Here is a 17,772-nt window from a genome sequence, read left to right on the forward strand (position 1 = left end):
CCATAGGTGCCTGACATTTTAAAACTTATATTTTCCAACCCGTGACTTCATTAAGGCAATTAAAGGTGGCCGGGCGCGGTGGCTCACGCCTGTAATCGCAGCACTTTGGGAGGCCGAGGCGGGCGGATCACCTGAGGTCGGGAGTTTGAGATCAGCCCGACCAAAATGGAGAAACCCTGTCTGTACTAAAAATACAAAATTACTTGGGCATAGTGGTGCATGCCTATAATCCCAGCTACTCAGGAGGCTGAGGCAGGAGAACTGCTTGAACCCAGGAGGCAGAGGTTGTGGTGAGCCAAGACCGCGCCATTGCACTCTAGCCTGGGCAACAAGAGCAAAACTCCGTCTCAAAAAAATAAATAAATAAAATAAAAAAGACAATTAAAGACTAGTGTGGCAGAAAGTATTATCCTCACTTCATAGTTGAGTAACCAGCTCAGAAAAACTAAGTGATTTGCCCAAGATCATACAGCCGAGGAGCTGATTGGCAGATCTGGAACGCGGTCTGCTTGGCTCCAGGTCGAGTGCTTGAAATAACTCCAGATGAGAGTCCACTTATGTCCCCATCCATTCACCCCATACCACTCCCATCAGCACGGGGGGGGTGTGCCTGGCAGATGGAGCATGATCAGGAAATGCAGGCAGAAGGCAGGAAGGGCTGAGAGGAGTGGAGGGTGGGAAATTAACCACAGCAGCTTGTTAGGGCAGGGCCCCAATAACTTTTTCTTTTTCTTTTTTTTTGAGATGGAGTCTCACTCTGTCGCCCAGGCTACAGTGCAGTCGTGCCATCTCTGGTCACTGCAACCTCCGTCTCCCGGGTTCAAGCGATTCTCCTGCCTCAGCCTCCTGAGTAGCTGGGATTACAGGCAGGTACCACTGTGCCTGGCTAATTTCTGTATTTTTAGTAGAGATGGGGTTTCACCATGTTGGCCAGGCTGGTCTAGAACTCCTGCCCTCAAGTGATCCGCCCACCTCGACCTCCCAAAGTGCTGGGATTACAGGTGTGAGCCACTGCACCCGACCCCCAATAACTTTAGAAATTAACAGGCTAACCAGAGGTGGCTCCCAGGCTCCCACCCACCTACCTCCTAGGCACTCCCACACCCCAGATGCACATGCCCTGGGCAGCCACACCCTGACAGAGAAGACATGGCAAGTGGCAGGGCTCAGTGAGAAGGCCCCCAGCCTGGTCCCCAAAACTAAGCAGCCCAGGAACTAGTGCCAGGCAGCCCTTAGCTCACCTTTGGGCAGATAGCACCTCAAATAAGATGGGGACCTACTTAACCTTAGCCAAAAGGACGCCACAGACACAATGTGCCCTTTCCTTTTACAGCTCTCCTAAAAAACAGTTCTTATTCTCCCTCATCCCCTAGTGAACCCTGAAACCAGATTGCAGAGTCTCGGAGACTCCATTCCCATGCTGGAGCACTGGGACCCGGCCTTCCACATTCACTAACTGCACTTTTTTCTTTTTTTGAGACAGGGTCTCACTCTGTCACCCAGGCTGGAGTGCAATGGTGCAGTCTTGGCTCCCTGCAACCTCCACTCCCTGGGATCAAGTGATTTTCCCACTGCAGTCTCCCGAGTAACTGGGACCACAGGTGCATACCACCATGTCCGGCTAATTTTTTTTTTTTTTTATTTTTAGTAGAGACAGGGTTTTGCCATGTTGCCCAGGTTGGTCTCAAACTCCTGAGCTCAAGCAATCCGCCCTCCTTGACCTCCCAAAGTGCTGGGATTACAGGCATGAGCCACTGAGCCTACCCTGATGGTATATTTTGACTACCCATGAGTCAATAAAAATTTAAAAGTCACATGCATGGGTTTTTTTCCCCCTGATTTTAAAGTAAGTTATGGTTCTGCTGGCACATCAGAGATTTACTGTGCACTTGAAAGACATTTATATAGTACCTCCCACGCGCTACTTCCTGTTCTTTTTATTTTATTTTATTTTATTTATTTTTTGAGACCGAGTCTCACCCTGTTGCCTAGGCTGGAGTGCAGTGGTGTAATCTTGGCTCACTGTAACCTCTGCCTCCTGGGTTCAAGTGATTCTCCTGCCTCAGCCTGCTGAGTAGCTGGGACTAAAGGCACCCACCACCATGCCCGGCTATTTTTTTTTTTTTTTGTATTTTTAGTAAAAATGGGGTTTCTCCATGTTGGCCAGGCTGGTCTCAAACTCCTAACCTCAAATGATCCGCCCACCTCAGCCTCCAAAAGTGCTGGGATTACAGGCATGAGCCACCATGCCCGGCCTCACTAGTTCCTGTTCTGAGTACAAGTGTTAATTCATTTAGTTCTCACAACCCTTTAAGGTAAGTTCTTATACGCATTTTACAGATGAGGAAACCGTGGCCCAGAGAGGTCAAGGAACTTGTTAAGGAACAGCCAGAGTGTGACAGAGTAAGGATTTAAACTAATGCAGTCCATGATAATCTCTCCGTTCCTTTGCTTTTCTAAATGCTTTATATAAACCATCTCTGCCTGAGCTGGTGACAGTGTCAGGGTAGATTCGGAAAACACCCTGCTTTTGACCCTCAGCACACTTTGGGGACTCTCCTTTCACTGCCTATGCCCAGCTAGACTGTAGACCTGCTGAGGGCAGGTCTGTGTCTCTCTGAGTTAATGGTGCATCCCCTGTGCCTAGTACTGAGCCTGGTATACCTGGTGCTCCTCAGCTGTTGGGGCAGTGAATGCTGAGTAAGTTGAGGCACTATTAACCCCACCACATGCTTCAGAAACTGATGCTCAGAGACATTGACTTGGCGAGGACACACGGCTGTGAGTTATAGCCAACATGAGCCTGCGGCTTTCTACCTCCAGGTTCTACACTAGACATATACCACTTATTCTTTTTATTCCTCCTCGCCTTCTTTGTGGTGGTGAGATCATTTATTCTTTGCAGTGACTGCATTTATCACTAAAATGGAGTTGCTATAACCGATGGGCATTTAGGTTCTTGATAATCTTTCACTCTTACAGACAGCTGTAATGAAACCTTTGTCCTTAGCTTTGCTCACTTCTTGAAGCATTTCTAAAGCCCAAATCCCCAGATTGAAATCACTGGGTCTACACATTTTAAGTGTTTTTTGTTTTGTTTCGTTTTGTTTTTGAGAGGGAGTCTCACTCTGTTTCTCAGGCTGGAGTGCAGCGGCACGATCTCGGCTCACTGCCACCTCTGCCTCCTGGGTTCAAGTGATTCTCCTGCCTCAGCCTCCCAAGTAGTTGGGATTACAGGCGCACGGCACAACGCCCGGCTAATTTTTGTATTTTTAGTAGAGACAGGGCTTCACCATATTGGCCAGGCTGGTCTCAAACTCCTGATCTCAAGTGATCTGCCCACCTCGGCCTCCCAAAGTGCTGGGATTACAGGCATGAGCCACCGCGCCTGGCCTACTACTAGTGAGAGGTGACAGCGTGCTGGCAGTCCTCACAGCCCTCGCTCGCTCTCGGCGCCTCCTCTGCCTGGGCTCCCACTTTGGCGGCACTTGAGGAGCCCTTCAGCCCACCGCTGCACTGTGGGAGCTCCTTTCTGGGCTGGCCAAGGCCGGAGCCGGCTCCCTCAGCTTGCAGGGAGGTGTGGACCGAGAAGCGCGAGCAGGAACCGGGGCTGCGCGCGGCGCTTGCGGGCCAGCTGGAGTTCCGAGAGGGCGTGGGCTTGGCGGGCCCCGCACTCGGAACAGCCGGCCGGCCCTGCCGGACCCGGGCAATTAGGGGCTTAGCACCCAGGCCAGCGGCTGCAGAGGGTGTACTGGGTCCCCCAGCAGTGCCAGCCCACCGGCGCTGCGCTCGATTTCTCACCGGGCCTTAGCTGCCTTCCCGCGGAGCAGGGCTCGGGACCTGCAGCCCTGCCATGCCTGAGCCTCCCACCTCCTCCATCGGCTCATGTGCGGCCCGAGCCTCCCAGATGAGCGCCGCCCCCTGCTCCACGGCGCCCAGTCCCATCGACCACCCAAGGGCTGAGGAGTGCGGGCGCACGGCGTGGGACTGGCAGGCAGCTCCACCTGCAGCCCTGGTGCGGGATCCACTGGGTAAAGCCAGCTGGGCTCCTGAGTCTGGTGGGGACGTGGAGAACCTTTATGTCTAGCTCAGGGATTGTAAATACACCAATCGGCACTCTAACTAGCTCAAGGTGTGTAAACACACCAATCAGCACCCTGTGTCTAGCTCAGGGTTTGTGAACGCACCAATCGACACTCTGTATCTAGCTACTCTGGTGGGGCCTTGGAGAACCTTTGTGTGGATACTCTATATCTAACTAATCTGGTGGGGACGTGGAGAACCTTTGGGTCTAGCTCAGGGATTGTAAACGCACCAATCAGCGCCCTGTCAAAACAGACCACTCAGCTCTACCCATCAGCAGGATGTGGGTGGGGCCAGATAAGAGAATAAAAGCAGGCTGCCCGAGCCAGCAGTGGCAACCCGCTCAGGTCCCCTTCCACACTGTGGAAACTTTGTTCTTTCACTCTGCAATAAATCTTGCTGCTACTCACTCTTTGGGTCCACACTGCTTTTATGAGCTGTAACACTCACCCCGAAAGTCTGCAGCTTCACTCCTGAAGCCAGCGAGACCACAAGCCCACCAGGAGGAAGGAACAACTCCAGACAAGCCGCCTTAAGAGCTGTAACACTCACCGCGAAGGTCTGCAGCTTCACTCCGGAGCCAGAGAGATCACGAACCCCCCAGAAGGAAGAAACTCTGAACATATCTGAACATCAGAAGGAACAAACTCCAGACGCACCACCTTAAGAGCTGTAACACTCACCGCGAGGGTCCGCGGCTTCATTCTTGAAGTCAGCGAGACCAAGAACCCACCAATTCTGGACACGCTAGGTTGCTATCTAAACAGGTACAACTAGCTTACCTCCTCTTCTCCTAAGGTATGAGAATCCCTGTTTTCTGTACTGTGTGTGTTCAACTTTAAAACTCCCCAGAGACTGTATTCGAGGTTTCTGGGACAGTTTCTAAAGGTGTTTAAACTGTAAAGGATTTCTCCTAACAGAACCTACCTTCTTGACAGCTCTCAAAAATGTTTTTATTTTTGAGACTTTTTAAAAGACCTGGCCAGGCACAGTAGCGCACTGCTGTAATCCCAGCACTTTGGGAGGCCAAGGTGGGTGGATCACCTGAGGTCAGGGGTTTGAGACCAGCCTGGCCAACATGGTGAAATCCCGTCTCTACTAAAAATACAAAAATTAGCCAGGCATGGTGGTGCATGCCTGTAATCCCAGCTACGCAGGAGGCTGAGGCATGAGCATTGCTTGAAGCCAGAAGGTGGAGGTTGCAGTGACGCGACACTAGCAACTGCACTCTAGCCTGGGTAAGACAAGACTATGTCTCAAATAAATAAATACATATTACAAATAAACAAGACCTCTGCAGTTTATTCCTCTGGGAATTAGGTCCAGCTCCCCATGTCCATTAAACCTATGTGAACATGTGCAACCAGGCCTGAACTACATTTGTGTGTTGATGTAGAGAAAAAGGAGGCAGGGCTGCAACAAAGTCCACCCAGAGGTCTGCTTCCCCCATCATTCACCAAGAAACCAGCTGCCACAACAGCTCTGAGTGGGAGTTTCTTTTCATGTTGTTTCCAAAAATAAAAGCCATAGTCAGCTTGGGAAGAACTTTTCATCAAGCAGAAGAGAGAAACAGAGTAGAAAAGATTCAAAGAGTTGGTGAGATTATCCAGTCCACCCCCATCATTTATTACAGGAGGAAATTGAAACCCAGAGATGTTGAGTGACTAGTTCAAGGTCACACAAAAGAGTGGAAAAACCAGCAGCAGAACCCAGCTCAAAGCCAGGTGCTCTAACTTCCAGCTAAGCATCTTAGTCCATTTTGTGCTGCTATAACAGAAGACCACAGACTGGGTAACTTATAAAGAACAGTGACTTCTTACAGTTCTGGAGGCTGGGAAGTCCAAGATCAAAGGGCTGGCATCTGGCTAGGGCCTTCTTGCTACGTCATCCTATAGTGGAAGGCAAAAGGGCTAAAGATTTTGGGGGCTAGAGGACAAACTCATCCTTTATAAAGATGCTCCTCTCATGGTAACAAACCCACTCCCCAAATACTGGCATTAACCCATTCATGAGGCCAGAGGCCTCATAACCTGATTACCTCTTAATGGTCCCACCTCAATGCTGTTGCATTGGGGATTAAAGTTTCCAAGACATGAACTTTGGAAAATATATTCAAACCACAGCACCGAGTGCTCTTTATGTTATAGCAGGGAGTATCTATGATCTCCACTCACAGTCCTTTAAGGCTAACTTCCAATCTCAGTTGCTTTTAAAAATGACAGGAAAATGAGGCTTCTTGAAAATGGATGTCCGCATAAAAATCATGGTAACATATCTATGAGCCTTTGTGTGTGCTGTCCCCACTGCCTTGGATTCCCTTCTCTGCCTAACTGCTTGAACTCCTCCTCATCCATCAAAACCCAAAGAATTGCTGCCTTCTTTGAAAATATTCCCTGACTCTCCAGGGCCTCTGGTTGTTCCCTGCTTTATGTTCTTGGCCCTGACCTTGCCCCAGCACTCAGAACCCTTTATGGCAGGATTGGTTCTTCTCCATGAGAGTGAAAACTCTTCCAAGGCAGAGATAGACCAAATTCATCTTTGCAACACCAGCACACAGCTTAAGCTACAAAAGGATGGACTTTGAACCACAATCTCCACGAGGAGGGGAGTTTATCATTCCACCCCAGCTCCCAGCTCACAGTGTGAGCCCAAGAAGGGTTTGTTGCTGCCGAAGGAATCTGAACAGGGAAGTTCTGCAACAGGAGGGGATTCTGATCCTGGAGCCACGGAGCTTTCAACAGACACTTCCTGGACGTGCCAAGCAGGTCAGGCTGACAAACGAGTGGGCACTAAAAGGCACAAGAAGCTCTCACATGTGTACAGGCCTCCAGGGCTACAAAGCACTTGCAAAGGTGACCTCATCTGAGTAAACTTTGAAAGTGCTCTTCAGTGTTGCTTCTGTGAGGCCTACTTCACTTTTTACCAAGAGAACTGCTCCCAAGTCTGGCTGATCCTGACCTCAGGACTGTAAGACACGAAGGTGGCACACAAGGAAGGAGTAAGTCAAGCTAAGAAATACATGTCTGAACATGCATTTATATTACAAGACATAGGGGGAAATACAGGAGCAACTCTAGCCATAAAATAACCTGTATATGACAAGTTAAATTGAGAAATAATTACCTACTTTCACAAAGTGCGCTGAGGTTTACTGGGCTCTGCACTTCCTTAAGAGTATTAGAAAAGAACACACAAAATGCTGAAATATGGGATTTCATTATCTCAGTTTACTTTAATTTGCTTGTTTACACACACGATCTGTGTGTACATAACAGTGGCAAGAGCCATTCTCTAAATACAATCTGGTACCCAAACTATGACAGATGCACGTGGAAAATGAGGCGTCAGTGAATTAATCTCAACATAGAGAGGCAAAATAAGCATGGCAGTATTCTATGATCACAGATGCCCCCAGAGCCTGGGGGTAACCAACACTTTTCAACATAATACAAGACAATTTTAACAAAAGACCCAGACTCCAAATGGCACCCAAAATATATTAGTTTCTCTGCCTTCTCTAGAGGAGTCAGAAAGTTCTAAAGGCTTACTCAAGAAAAAGGAGGCAGGGAGACTATGGCCTGCTAAGCACAGATGCTGAGCACTTCACATGCACCATTTCTCTTCATCTCCACCTGACAGACGATGAAAACGAGGTTTACCATGATCACACAGCTATCAGGAGTGGTGCCAAGATATGAACCCACATCTCATGTTTGCTTGAGCCCAAATCCTTTCACTTATGTCAGGCTGTTTCACATAGGAATAGAAAGCATGCTCCCAAGGAAGAGGCAAGGGGGCTAAGCATGGACAAGTGGCGGAAGCCTCATCGATACAGAAGGCTCTGCAATTGACACTTTCCACATACAGTTAATTTAGTGCTGAGCCCGCATCAGACCCACGTGGGATAAATATCTGGAGATTTAAGTGTCACAAATGAACTTCTGGGGTCACCCTGTGCCTATTCCCTTTTGGTGCTGAACATGACACTTTGGAGAGCCTTTTTTTTTTTTGAGACAGAGTCTCACTCTGTCGCTCAGGCTGGAGTGCAGTGGCGTGATCCTAGCTCACTGCAACCTCTGCCTCCTGGGTTCAAGCGATTCTCCTGCCCCAGCCTCCCGAGTAGCTGGGATTACAGGCGTGTACCACCACACCTGGCTAATTTTTGTATTTTTAGTCAAGACGGGGTTTTATCATGTTGGCTAGGGTGGCCCGACCTCAAGTGATCCTCCCATCTCAGCCTCCCAAAGTGCTAGGATTACAGGTGTGAGCCACCATGCCTAGCCTAGGAGAGCTTTCAATCCCTTCAACAAGCCCCTGCCATCTACTCCATGGCCACTCCCACCACAGGTTTATGGGCATAGGCAACAGAGGGTCACATCTTACCAACGCCTCCAAAGCACTATGGTGCCACCTCTCATATCTCATCACCTGTGTTTCTGCTCCTTTTGGGTGCAACAAATCATGACTCATTGTGATGGATAAAATTAACCTCCAACTTGATGGGATATGAAATATTTAAAATATATCCTTATAGTAAAAGATTTTACACCGAAGATTCACCCTCAACCACTTAAGCTTCAGTGAAGCCAGTCAGGTGTAGTGCTTCTCAGTTAATGCTACTATTGGGCTTGATTGGAGAGAGGGGCATCAAGGTGGCCTTAAGGGTGATTACCTCAATAGCAAGGGGCTCAGTTTGAAAGGCTTAAGGAGACAGTCTGGGAGAGAAGAGGGGATATCTTATCACAGGGCGTGGAACTGTGCCTTTGTGGATGAAGGTGACAGGATTTCTAACCGTTCCCAGCATTGTCACAGCAAAGGCCACAGAATGACAAAGCTGGAAACTGAAAAGTGCTGCAAAGGGGAGAGAAAAAGGAAACTGATTTCAAGTCCAGCTGAACAGGCCCAGGTATGGTTTGGTTTAGTTTGGTTGGTGATGCAAGTAACAGGAGGGAGGGACCACAGCCATGCCACCCTTCAATAAGGGTGATTTTGCAAACAGGTTGGCTTTTTGCCATCAGAGGGAGGCATTTTACTTCACTTCTGAATTATCATAATCTTGTCCAAAAGGTACAGATGCCCTGGGCCACAGGAGAGTGATCAGTGCACTCAGCACATGACCCTGAAGCACACTGTTCAGTCTATACCACTGATATGTGGTCAGGGACATTTCGGTGCAAGAACGCATTCTGCAAAATTACCTTGATTCACCTTAAAATTCAACAGGTTGTTATTAAAATGCCTGCTTTCTGGTTTGATTATCTTATTTATTTATAGAAACCAGGGTCTCACTATGTTGCCCAGGCTGGTCTCAAACTCCTGGGCTCCAGTAATCCTCCCACCTCAGCCTCCCAAAGTGCCAGGATTATAGGTGTGAGCCACTACACCTGGCCCAGGTTTCATTGCTAACAGAGAAAACAGCCCCATGAGGTGGAATTTAAGACTGTAAGTCCAGAGTTTGGTTTATAACAAGTACATTAGTGTTCTAAACCAACCAACCAATCAACCAGCCAACCAACCAACCAACAAACCCTCAAAACAACCTACATGTGCCAGAGTGCAGCACTGGCCTTGTGAGTTATTTTCAGGAGTTTTATCAACAAAGAACAAATGCCATAGTTCTTATCAAAAACTGTAAAGGATTCGCTCAAAATAGAACAGAAAAAAAGTAATCTTATTGCTCCAAAAAAAACCAGCATATAGTAATAGAAAACATGGACAGAAAATGATCATAGTCCATTACGTATGAATCGTCCAATACTTGGTCGGAGAGGCACTGCATCTAAAAGGGCCTGTTTTGGTGGCTAATCGCAAGTCAGTTGCAATATTTAAACATTTCATGGATGAAACAAATATTACAACCAGAGAGTGTCCTTCAGGCATCAGGGTGTTTTTATAAAGAACCCTGCCTGAGCCGGGCGCAGTGGCTCATGCCTGTAATCCCAGCATTTTGGGAGGCCGAGGCAGGCGGATCACCTGGGGTCAGGAGTTTGAGACCAGCCTGACCAACATGGAGAAACCCCATCTCTACTAAAAATACAAAATTAGCCTGGTGTGGTGACGCATGCCTGTAATCCCAGCTACTCGGGAGGCTGAGGCAGGAGAATCGCTTGAACCTCGAAGGTGGAGGTTGCAGTGAGCCGAGATCGGGCCATTGCACCCCAGCCTGGGCAACAAGAGCAAAACTCCATCTCGAAAAAAAGAAAAAAAAGAACTCTGCCTGAAATAGATGCCTATGCAAAACTGACCAGTGGGAAATACTGTTTTGTTTTGTTTTTTCTTTTTTGAGATGGAGTCTGCTCTGTCACCCAGGCTGGAGTGCAGTGGTGCGATCTCGGCTCACTGCAACCTCCACCTCCTAGGTCCAAGCAATTCTCCTGCCTCAGCCTCCTGAGTAGCTGGGATTACAGGCATGGGCCACCACACCCAGCTAATTTTTGTATTTTTAGAAGACACGAGGTTCGCCATGTTGGACAGCCTGGTCTCGAACTCCTGACCTCAGGTGATCCGCCTGCCTCGGCCTCCCAAAGTGCAGGGATTAGAGGTGTGAACCACCATGCCCGGCTGGAAAATACTGTTAAGTAACAGCAGTAAGAGCCGTGAAAATCTAAAGACAACTGGAACCAGGGAGAAGGCAGCAAAGGAGTCCCAAGGCTCTGGCCACTCCTTTAGCCACACCATAAAGGCTTTCCTGATTCTGCCCTTTTGCTGAGCCTTAGCTCCCCACTCTAGGGACAAAAGGAGTGTTCCAGATAAAGGTCAAGTCTTACCAGGGACAAAAAGTGCCTAACTGGGAATGGTGGTGCTTGCAACACTGGTGATGTCGCCAAGAATAGTCTGAAGACTAAACTCACTCCCCAGACTTCAGCACCACCCACCAAAACTGCCTGGTACACTTTCTCTCTGAAGTAGGATCAATAATTTAGCCAAATAACTAAGCAAAATATATATTTGAAAAATAGATTAGCCATTGTCCTTCTGTCCCCCCTCTGTTACTCTTTTATTTCTTGTAACTATCTTGCTTCAAATTCAAACTACAGCTCTGGGGAGGAAGTCCTGGGGAAAAGGCTTTCGGATACCAAAACCTGTATGTCCCGTACCAGCTCAGCAAACCGAACAAGGTGCCAAACACCTTCTGGGACAAGTTGTGGAAATAAACAGCTGTGCACAGAAACATCAACACCCAGATGAAAGTCAGAATGCCCAGGGCCACAACCAGGGTGGTGATGGCGGTGTGGAGGCAGTGGCTTCGGTCCGTCTTCACCTCATGCAGCACAGACATCTCTTCTACAATCATGAGGGCACAGAAGGTCAGCAGGAAGGAGTGACCTGAGATGTCAAAGCCATGCCAAAAGCCCCCTTCCTGGTGGCACTGCTGCTTGCTCTGGTGTTCCTTTCTGACCCCCTCCAGGGCTGGGGACTGGTAGCAGCTGCCCGTGTAGTGTTCGATGTTGGAGAAGATGGAGGTGCAGATGTACCAGATGGCCGTGCCCACAAGCAGGGTGCTCAGCCGCCGCAGGACCAAGCCAGCCTTGCTGGTCAGATGGTAGTTGGTGAGGGCAATGAAAGGCAGGAGGAGACAGAACGTCCAGGCCCAGGCCACTTTGACAAAATACCTGACAGAGGAGGAAAGTGGAAGTGAAGAGAGGGAACACGGTGGAGAGGACACCATGTCAGGACTCAGGTCTCTACACTGTCAGGGGAGGGAAAATGAGAAAACTGATCAAAGCTACAGCTCATAGCAACTATCATGTTTTAAGTACTTACCATATACTTCACTTACTAAGTACTTTATTTATTTATTTATTTATTTATTTTTGAGACAGAGTCTCGCTCTGTCACTTGGGCTGGAGTGCAGTGGCGCAATCTCAGCTCACTGCAACCTCCGCCTCCCGGGTTCAAGCAATCCTCCTGCCTCAGCCTCCCGAGTAGCTGGGATTACAGGTGCACATCACCCCGCCTGGCTAATTTTTGTATTTTTAGTAGAGAGGGGGTTTTACCATGTTGGCCAGGCTGGTCTCGAACTCCTGGCCTCAAATGCTCCGGCCACCTTGGCCTCCCAAAGTCCTGGGATTACAGGCATGAGCCACTGTGCCCAGCCCTCCCCTCCTCCCCTACCCCACCCCTGTGTAAGTACTTTAAATGTATTAACCAGGTAATCCATTAACAACTCTATGAGTTGGCCGGGCGCGGTGGCTCACGCCTGTAATCCCAGCAGTTTGGGAGGCCGAGGTGGGCAGATCACGAGGTCAGGAGATCGAGACCATCCTGGCTAACATGGTGAAACCCTGTCTCTACTAAAAATACAAAAAATTAGCCAGGTGTGGCGGCGGGCGCCTGTAGTCCCAGCTACTCGGGAGGCTGAGGCAGGAGAATGGCGTGAACCCGGGGGGCGGAGCTTGCGGTGAGCCGAGATTGTGCCACTGCACTCCAGCCTGGGCGACAGAGCGAGACTCCATCTCAAAAACAAAACAAAACAAACAAACAAAAAAAACTCTATGAGTTAAGTACTGTTAATATCTGCCTTTAACAGAGAAGAAAACTGAGACAGAGGGAAGTGCCACACCAAAAGTGGAGGCCGGAAGTGGAGGAGCCAGGATTCAAATCCAGGATCTGTGGTCTTAAGCACTATGTTACTTACTTAGGAAAATAATATAAATAAATAATAATAACTGAGCATTTACCAAATGCCAGGAGCTTTCACACACATTCACTTTCCCATAGAGCACTCACATTTACCCTGGGAGGAAGGTGCCATTGTTCCATTTTATAGACAAGAAATCTAAGGCTCAGAAAAGTTCAGTACCTTGCCAGGATCACACTCACACAACCAGCATGCACAGATTAAACCACGGTTTGGATAGCCCCCAGGCTCATGCTGTTTCTCCCATACCATATGTGGTTTTTTATTTTTTATTTTTCTGAGACAGGATCTCACTCTGTCCCCCAGGCTTGCGTGCAGTGGCACAATCACACCTCACTGCAGCCTCAAACTCCTGGGCTCAAGCAATCCTCCTGCCTCAGCCTCACAAATAGCTGGGATTACAGGTGTGTACCAATGTGCCTGGCTAATTTTTTTTAATTATTATTTTTGTGGAGATGGGGCCTTGCTATGTTGCCCACACTGGTCTTGAACTCCAGGCCTCAAGCAATTATCCTACCTCAGCCTCCCAAAGTGCTGGGATTATAGGTATGAGCCACGCACCTGGCCTGGTTCTTTCCTAATGGCAGAAACAGTCTTACAACAATGAGCTTTACTTTAAGCCAAAGACACAGGTTCAACTCTTGACTCTGACTTAATTTATTATACCTCCTACCTCTCCAGCCCTCAGTTTCTTCAGCTATTAAACAGAGCTGGGGGGACCAAATAATTTTTTTTTTTTGAGACAGAGTTTTCACTCTTATTACCCAGGAGTGCAGTGGCACGATCTTGGCTCACTGCAACCTCCGCCTCCCGGGTTCAAGCAATTCTCCTGCCTCAGCCTCCGGAGTAGCTGGGATTACAGGCACCTACCACCACACTCGGCTAATTTTTGTATTTTTATTTTTATTTATTTATTTATTTTGAGACGAAGTCTCACTCTGCCATCCAGGCTGGAATGCAGTGGCATGATCTTAGCTCACTGCAACCTCCGCCTCCCAGGTTCAAGTGATTCTCTTGCCTCAGCCTCCTCAGTAGTTGGAATTACAGGCACGCACCACCACGCCAGGCTAATTTTTGTATTTTTAGTAGAGATGGGGTTTCACCACGTTGGCCAGGCTGGTCTTGAACTCCTGACCTCAAGTGATCCACCTGCCTTGGCCTCCCAAAGTGCCTGGATTACAGGTGTGAGCCACTGCGCCCAGCCTGGTTCTTTCCTAACGGCAGAAACAGTCTTGCAACAAGGTCTTACTTTAAGCCAAAAGACCGGGGTTCAAATCTTCACTCTTACTTAACTTACTATACCTCCTACCTTTCCAGGCCTCAGTTTCTTCAGCTATCAAACAGAGCTGGGAGGACCAAATGATTTTTAAGGTCCCTTCTATATCCCAGGATTCACTAGTTCCCTCTCATTAATCAGCACAGAGGCTTGGAACAAAACTCCAGGATCCATGGCTACCTTCAAACAACAGGGGCGTGTTGTCAGCCAGGCCACTTGGCCCCCAGCTCACCTAGGCCAGAGGAAGCAGCAGCTGCCTTGTCCGCCTCCTCAGTGTTCACGAAAGGTGGCTGACCTAAACCCAGGACAGAGACTTGGGGCCACTACCACTCTCATGATCTATTCTTAGCCCAGCCTCTCAGGGTGGGTGAGGAAGGAAGGTGGACCAAGGACAGAAGGACTTTTTTCTAGGTTCCAGTGGATTCTCAGGCACCACCCCCAGGCCTGTCACTAAAATCTTCACTGGGACTGATAAGGAAGATCTTGCCAGAGCCAAGACCCGTCAGGCATTTGAGGAAGCTGCCTGTGAAAGGAACCAGGGTTTTAAGCAGATAACCAAAGTTGGGCTGACTTTCAGGACACGCCGGAGACACTTACTCTGGAAAACACTTAGGCTCACATCAAGGGAGCAGTTTTATCTTTCAGAGTTTCCCTTTATGACCTCAACAGAGTTTTTGTGCAATAAACTTACTAACCGGGAGTTTTGAAAAAAGCAAGCAAGCAAGCAAAGGAGTGGATGGGTGGAGTTAAGGAGATGTCTCAAAGCGCCCAGCTGGGATTGCTTTTCTGGGCCACTGCCATGCATTCTGAGTGGCTGAGATGATCCAAGGAGATCCAGGGGAAAGGGCACAGACTAGGGGGTTCCAGCCCTCTGTGAGTATCTCACAGGCGGGGGCTCTGCCTGTCACAGGCTGGGGCGAGGCTCTTCCACAGGTCGTAAAGGGATTCTGTCACGCGCTGGAGGGATCTGATCTGACGCAGGGTGGGGTCTGCGCGGGGTCTGCCACAGGCAGGCAGGACAGAGGTGAGATGGCATCTCCCAAACAGGGCAGGGGTCAGCTCCTAACTCCAAGGGGAGGCGGGGGAGTGGTGACATGGGCTGGTTCATCCCCACCCCATTGAACACCCCTACATATACAGAGACACACACGACCCCGCTTGTCACCACCTGCCCAGTCAAGCTCATGCTGCCCAAAGTGGGTCTGCAAACACGAACTGCTAGTGACACCAGCTACCCTGGGGCCTCCCAGGCGTGACACGCGTGCAGATGCTGCTGTCACGGCTAGGAGGAGGACCTCCCCTCCAATGACTCGTCCACCACGGCAGCTAGCACCGGCTTCTCTGGGCGAGGCGACAGCGGGCCGGCTCGGGCGGGGACAGCGGAGGACCGGGGTGCACTCACACGTTGAGGACGTTGCGCTTGTTGCTGAGGTAGCTCTCGGGCAGCGGGGACAACTCCTTGAGGAGGGAGCCCGCCAGCATGGAGGCCACCAGGGCCCAGGGCAGGTAGCGCCGCACGGCCGCCCGCACCAGCGTCCCCCGCAACAACCACTCGCAGCGCTCCAGATGCTCCATGCCGGATCTCGTCAGCCACAGTCCTCCTCTCCGTGCCCTCTCGGCCACCGTATCGCCCTTCGCCCGGACCTGCGCCTCCACCTCCCTTCGAGCGCATGCGCACTGCCCGCGAGTCCCACAGCTTGAGGCGTGCTTGGGCTCCGGAGCCCGCGCGCTCCCCCTCGTGGCCGCTGCTGCCTCTGGCGCGTGCCGGTCCCCGAACTCGCTCGTCTCCTCTGCGCTCTCCTGGCCGCCCCCTCTCCCCGAGCCTCCGCGTCTTGCTCTGGTCTGGGAAAAAGCGCTTGTGAAAGTATTTGCTGGAGGCTGGAAGAGGATAAATGTAGCCCTGGAGAATTGGAGCAGTAGTCACAGCATCATTTGATCTTTCTTGGAGCCTCGGAGACACCTCTGCCATCTGAGCCTTAGTTTTCTCATCTGTAAAATGCGGGAGACAAGAGGAGATCAACCTTTCCCAAAAGCTAGTTTATGAGCTCAGGGGTTCATTACGTTGGCACAGGTAGAGGGACATGAGATGAAGTTTCCTTAGGAATAATTATTGTATTTATTTATTTATTAGTTAGTTAGAGAGGGGGGGTCCCTCTCTGTCGCCCAGGCTGGAGTGCAATGGCACCGTCGCAGCTCACCGCAACCTCAAATTTCTGGTCTCAAGCAATACTCCCACCTCAGCCTCCCGAGTAGCTGGGACCACAGGCGGGCACCACCACACCTGGCTAATTTTTTTTATTTTTATTTCTGTAGAGACAGGGTTTTGCTTCGTTGTCGAGGCTGGTCTCAAACTCCTAGGCTCAAGCGATCCTCCTGCCTCGGTTTCCTAAAATGCTGCAATTACAAGTGTGAGCCACCACGCTCTGCAGTTATTAAATTAATTAATTAATATAATTAATTTATTTAGAGACATAGTCTCGCTCTGTTGCCCAGGCTGGAATGCAGTGGCGCGATCTCAGCTCACTGCAGGCCTCTGCCTCCCAGGTTCAAGCGATTCTCCTGCCTCAGCCTCCCGAGTAGCTGGGATTACAGGCATGCACCACCACACCCAGCTAATTTTTGTATTTTTAGTAGAGATGGGGTTTCACCATGTCGGCCAGGCTGACCAACTCCTGACCTCAAGTGATCTGACCTCTCCAAATCTTGACCTCAAGTGATCTGCCAGCCTTCACCTCCCAAAGTGCTGAGATTACAGGAGTGAGCCATCTCACCTGGTGCAATTATTACATTTAAAGTTTAAATTTCTAAATTTATTTTCACCTGGGCAACACAGTGAGACTCAGTATCTATAAGAAATAATTTTAAAAACTAGCTGACTTGGTGGCTCAGGCCTGTGGTCCCAGCTACTCAGGAGGCTGAGGTGGGAGGATTGCTTGAGCCCAGGAATTTGAGGTTGCAGTGAGCTGTGATGGTCCCATTGCACTCCAGCCTGGGCCACGGAGCGAGACCGTCTTAAAAAGCACACAAAGAAACACAAAACAGCTATCTATGCCTGTTGGATGAAAATGCTGGATGCTGGGGGTTAATGGGGAGATCACATGAAGTTGTTGGAGACTCAGTTGCTCAGTTTATCACAAAGCTAACCCCTCACCCCTGATTAGGGCTGGGTGTCTATTTCAGTTCCCAACCTTGGACTCATTCCCTTACCCCAATGTTAGTTTCCTGTGGCAGCTCTAATAAATTACTATAAACTCAGTCTATTTTTATTCCTTTTTTTTTCTTTAGTTTTAAATAGAGATGGGGTCTCACTATGTTGCCCAGGTTGATCTCGAACTCCTGGGCTCCAGTGATCCTCCTGCCTTGGCCTCCCAAAGTGCTAGGATTACAGGCGCGAGCCACCGTGCCCAACCCTAAACTCGTTTTAAACAACAGAAGTTTATTCCAAAAGCCACAAACCCAGCCAATACACACATATATAGTAATATCAAGAGATGGGCATTTTAGGCCAGACGTGGTGGCTCACGCCTGTAATCCCAGCACTTTGGGAGGCCAAGCTATTTTGATCTTGGCTCACTGTAACCTCTGCCTCCCAGGTTCAAGGTAGTCTCCTGCCTCACCCTCCCAAGCAGCTGGGACTACAGGCACATGCCACCACACCTGGCTAATTCTTTTGTATTTTTAGCAGAGACAGGGTTTCGCCATATTGACCAGGCTGGTCTCCAACTCCTAACCTCAAGTGATCTTCCTGCCTCTGCCTCCCAAAGTGCTGGGA

General features: G+C 49.5%; 1 protein-coding gene across 2 annotated transcripts; it reads right to left on the reverse strand.

Moving 5' to 3' along the window:
• Nucleotides 1-7,290: 7,290 nt before the first annotated feature.
• FITM2 (fat storage inducing transmembrane protein 2) lies at nucleotides 7,291-15,674 on the reverse strand. 2 transcript variants are annotated; one of them, XR_008674556.2, is made up of 3 exons: nucleotides 15,403-15,674; nucleotides 10,636-11,696; nucleotides 7,291-10,056 (listed from the first exon to the last, which is right to left on the reverse strand). XR_008674556.2 is itself a non-coding variant. In XM_004062194.4 (2 exons), exons 1-2 carry the CDS (start codon nucleotides 15,573-15,575, stop codon nucleotides 11,081-11,083), a joined length of 789 nt encoding a protein of 262 aa, XP_004062242.1. In that variant the 5' UTR covers nucleotides 15,576-15,651; the 3' UTR covers nucleotides 7,291-11,080. The 2 variants fall into 2 exon arrangements, 1 of the variants encoding a protein (XP_004062242.1); XM_004062194.4 differs by having other exon boundaries at nucleotides 7,291-11,696; nucleotides 15,403-15,651.
• Nucleotides 15,675-17,772: the final 2,098 nt, after the last annotated feature.

The sequence above is a fragment of the Gorilla gorilla genome, chromosome 21, assembly GCF_029281585.2.
Source record: "Gorilla gorilla gorilla isolate KB3781 chromosome 21, NHGRI_mGorGor1-v2.1_pri, whole genome shotgun sequence".
NCBI lineage: Eukaryota > Metazoa > Chordata > Mammalia > Primates > Hominidae > Gorilla > Gorilla gorilla.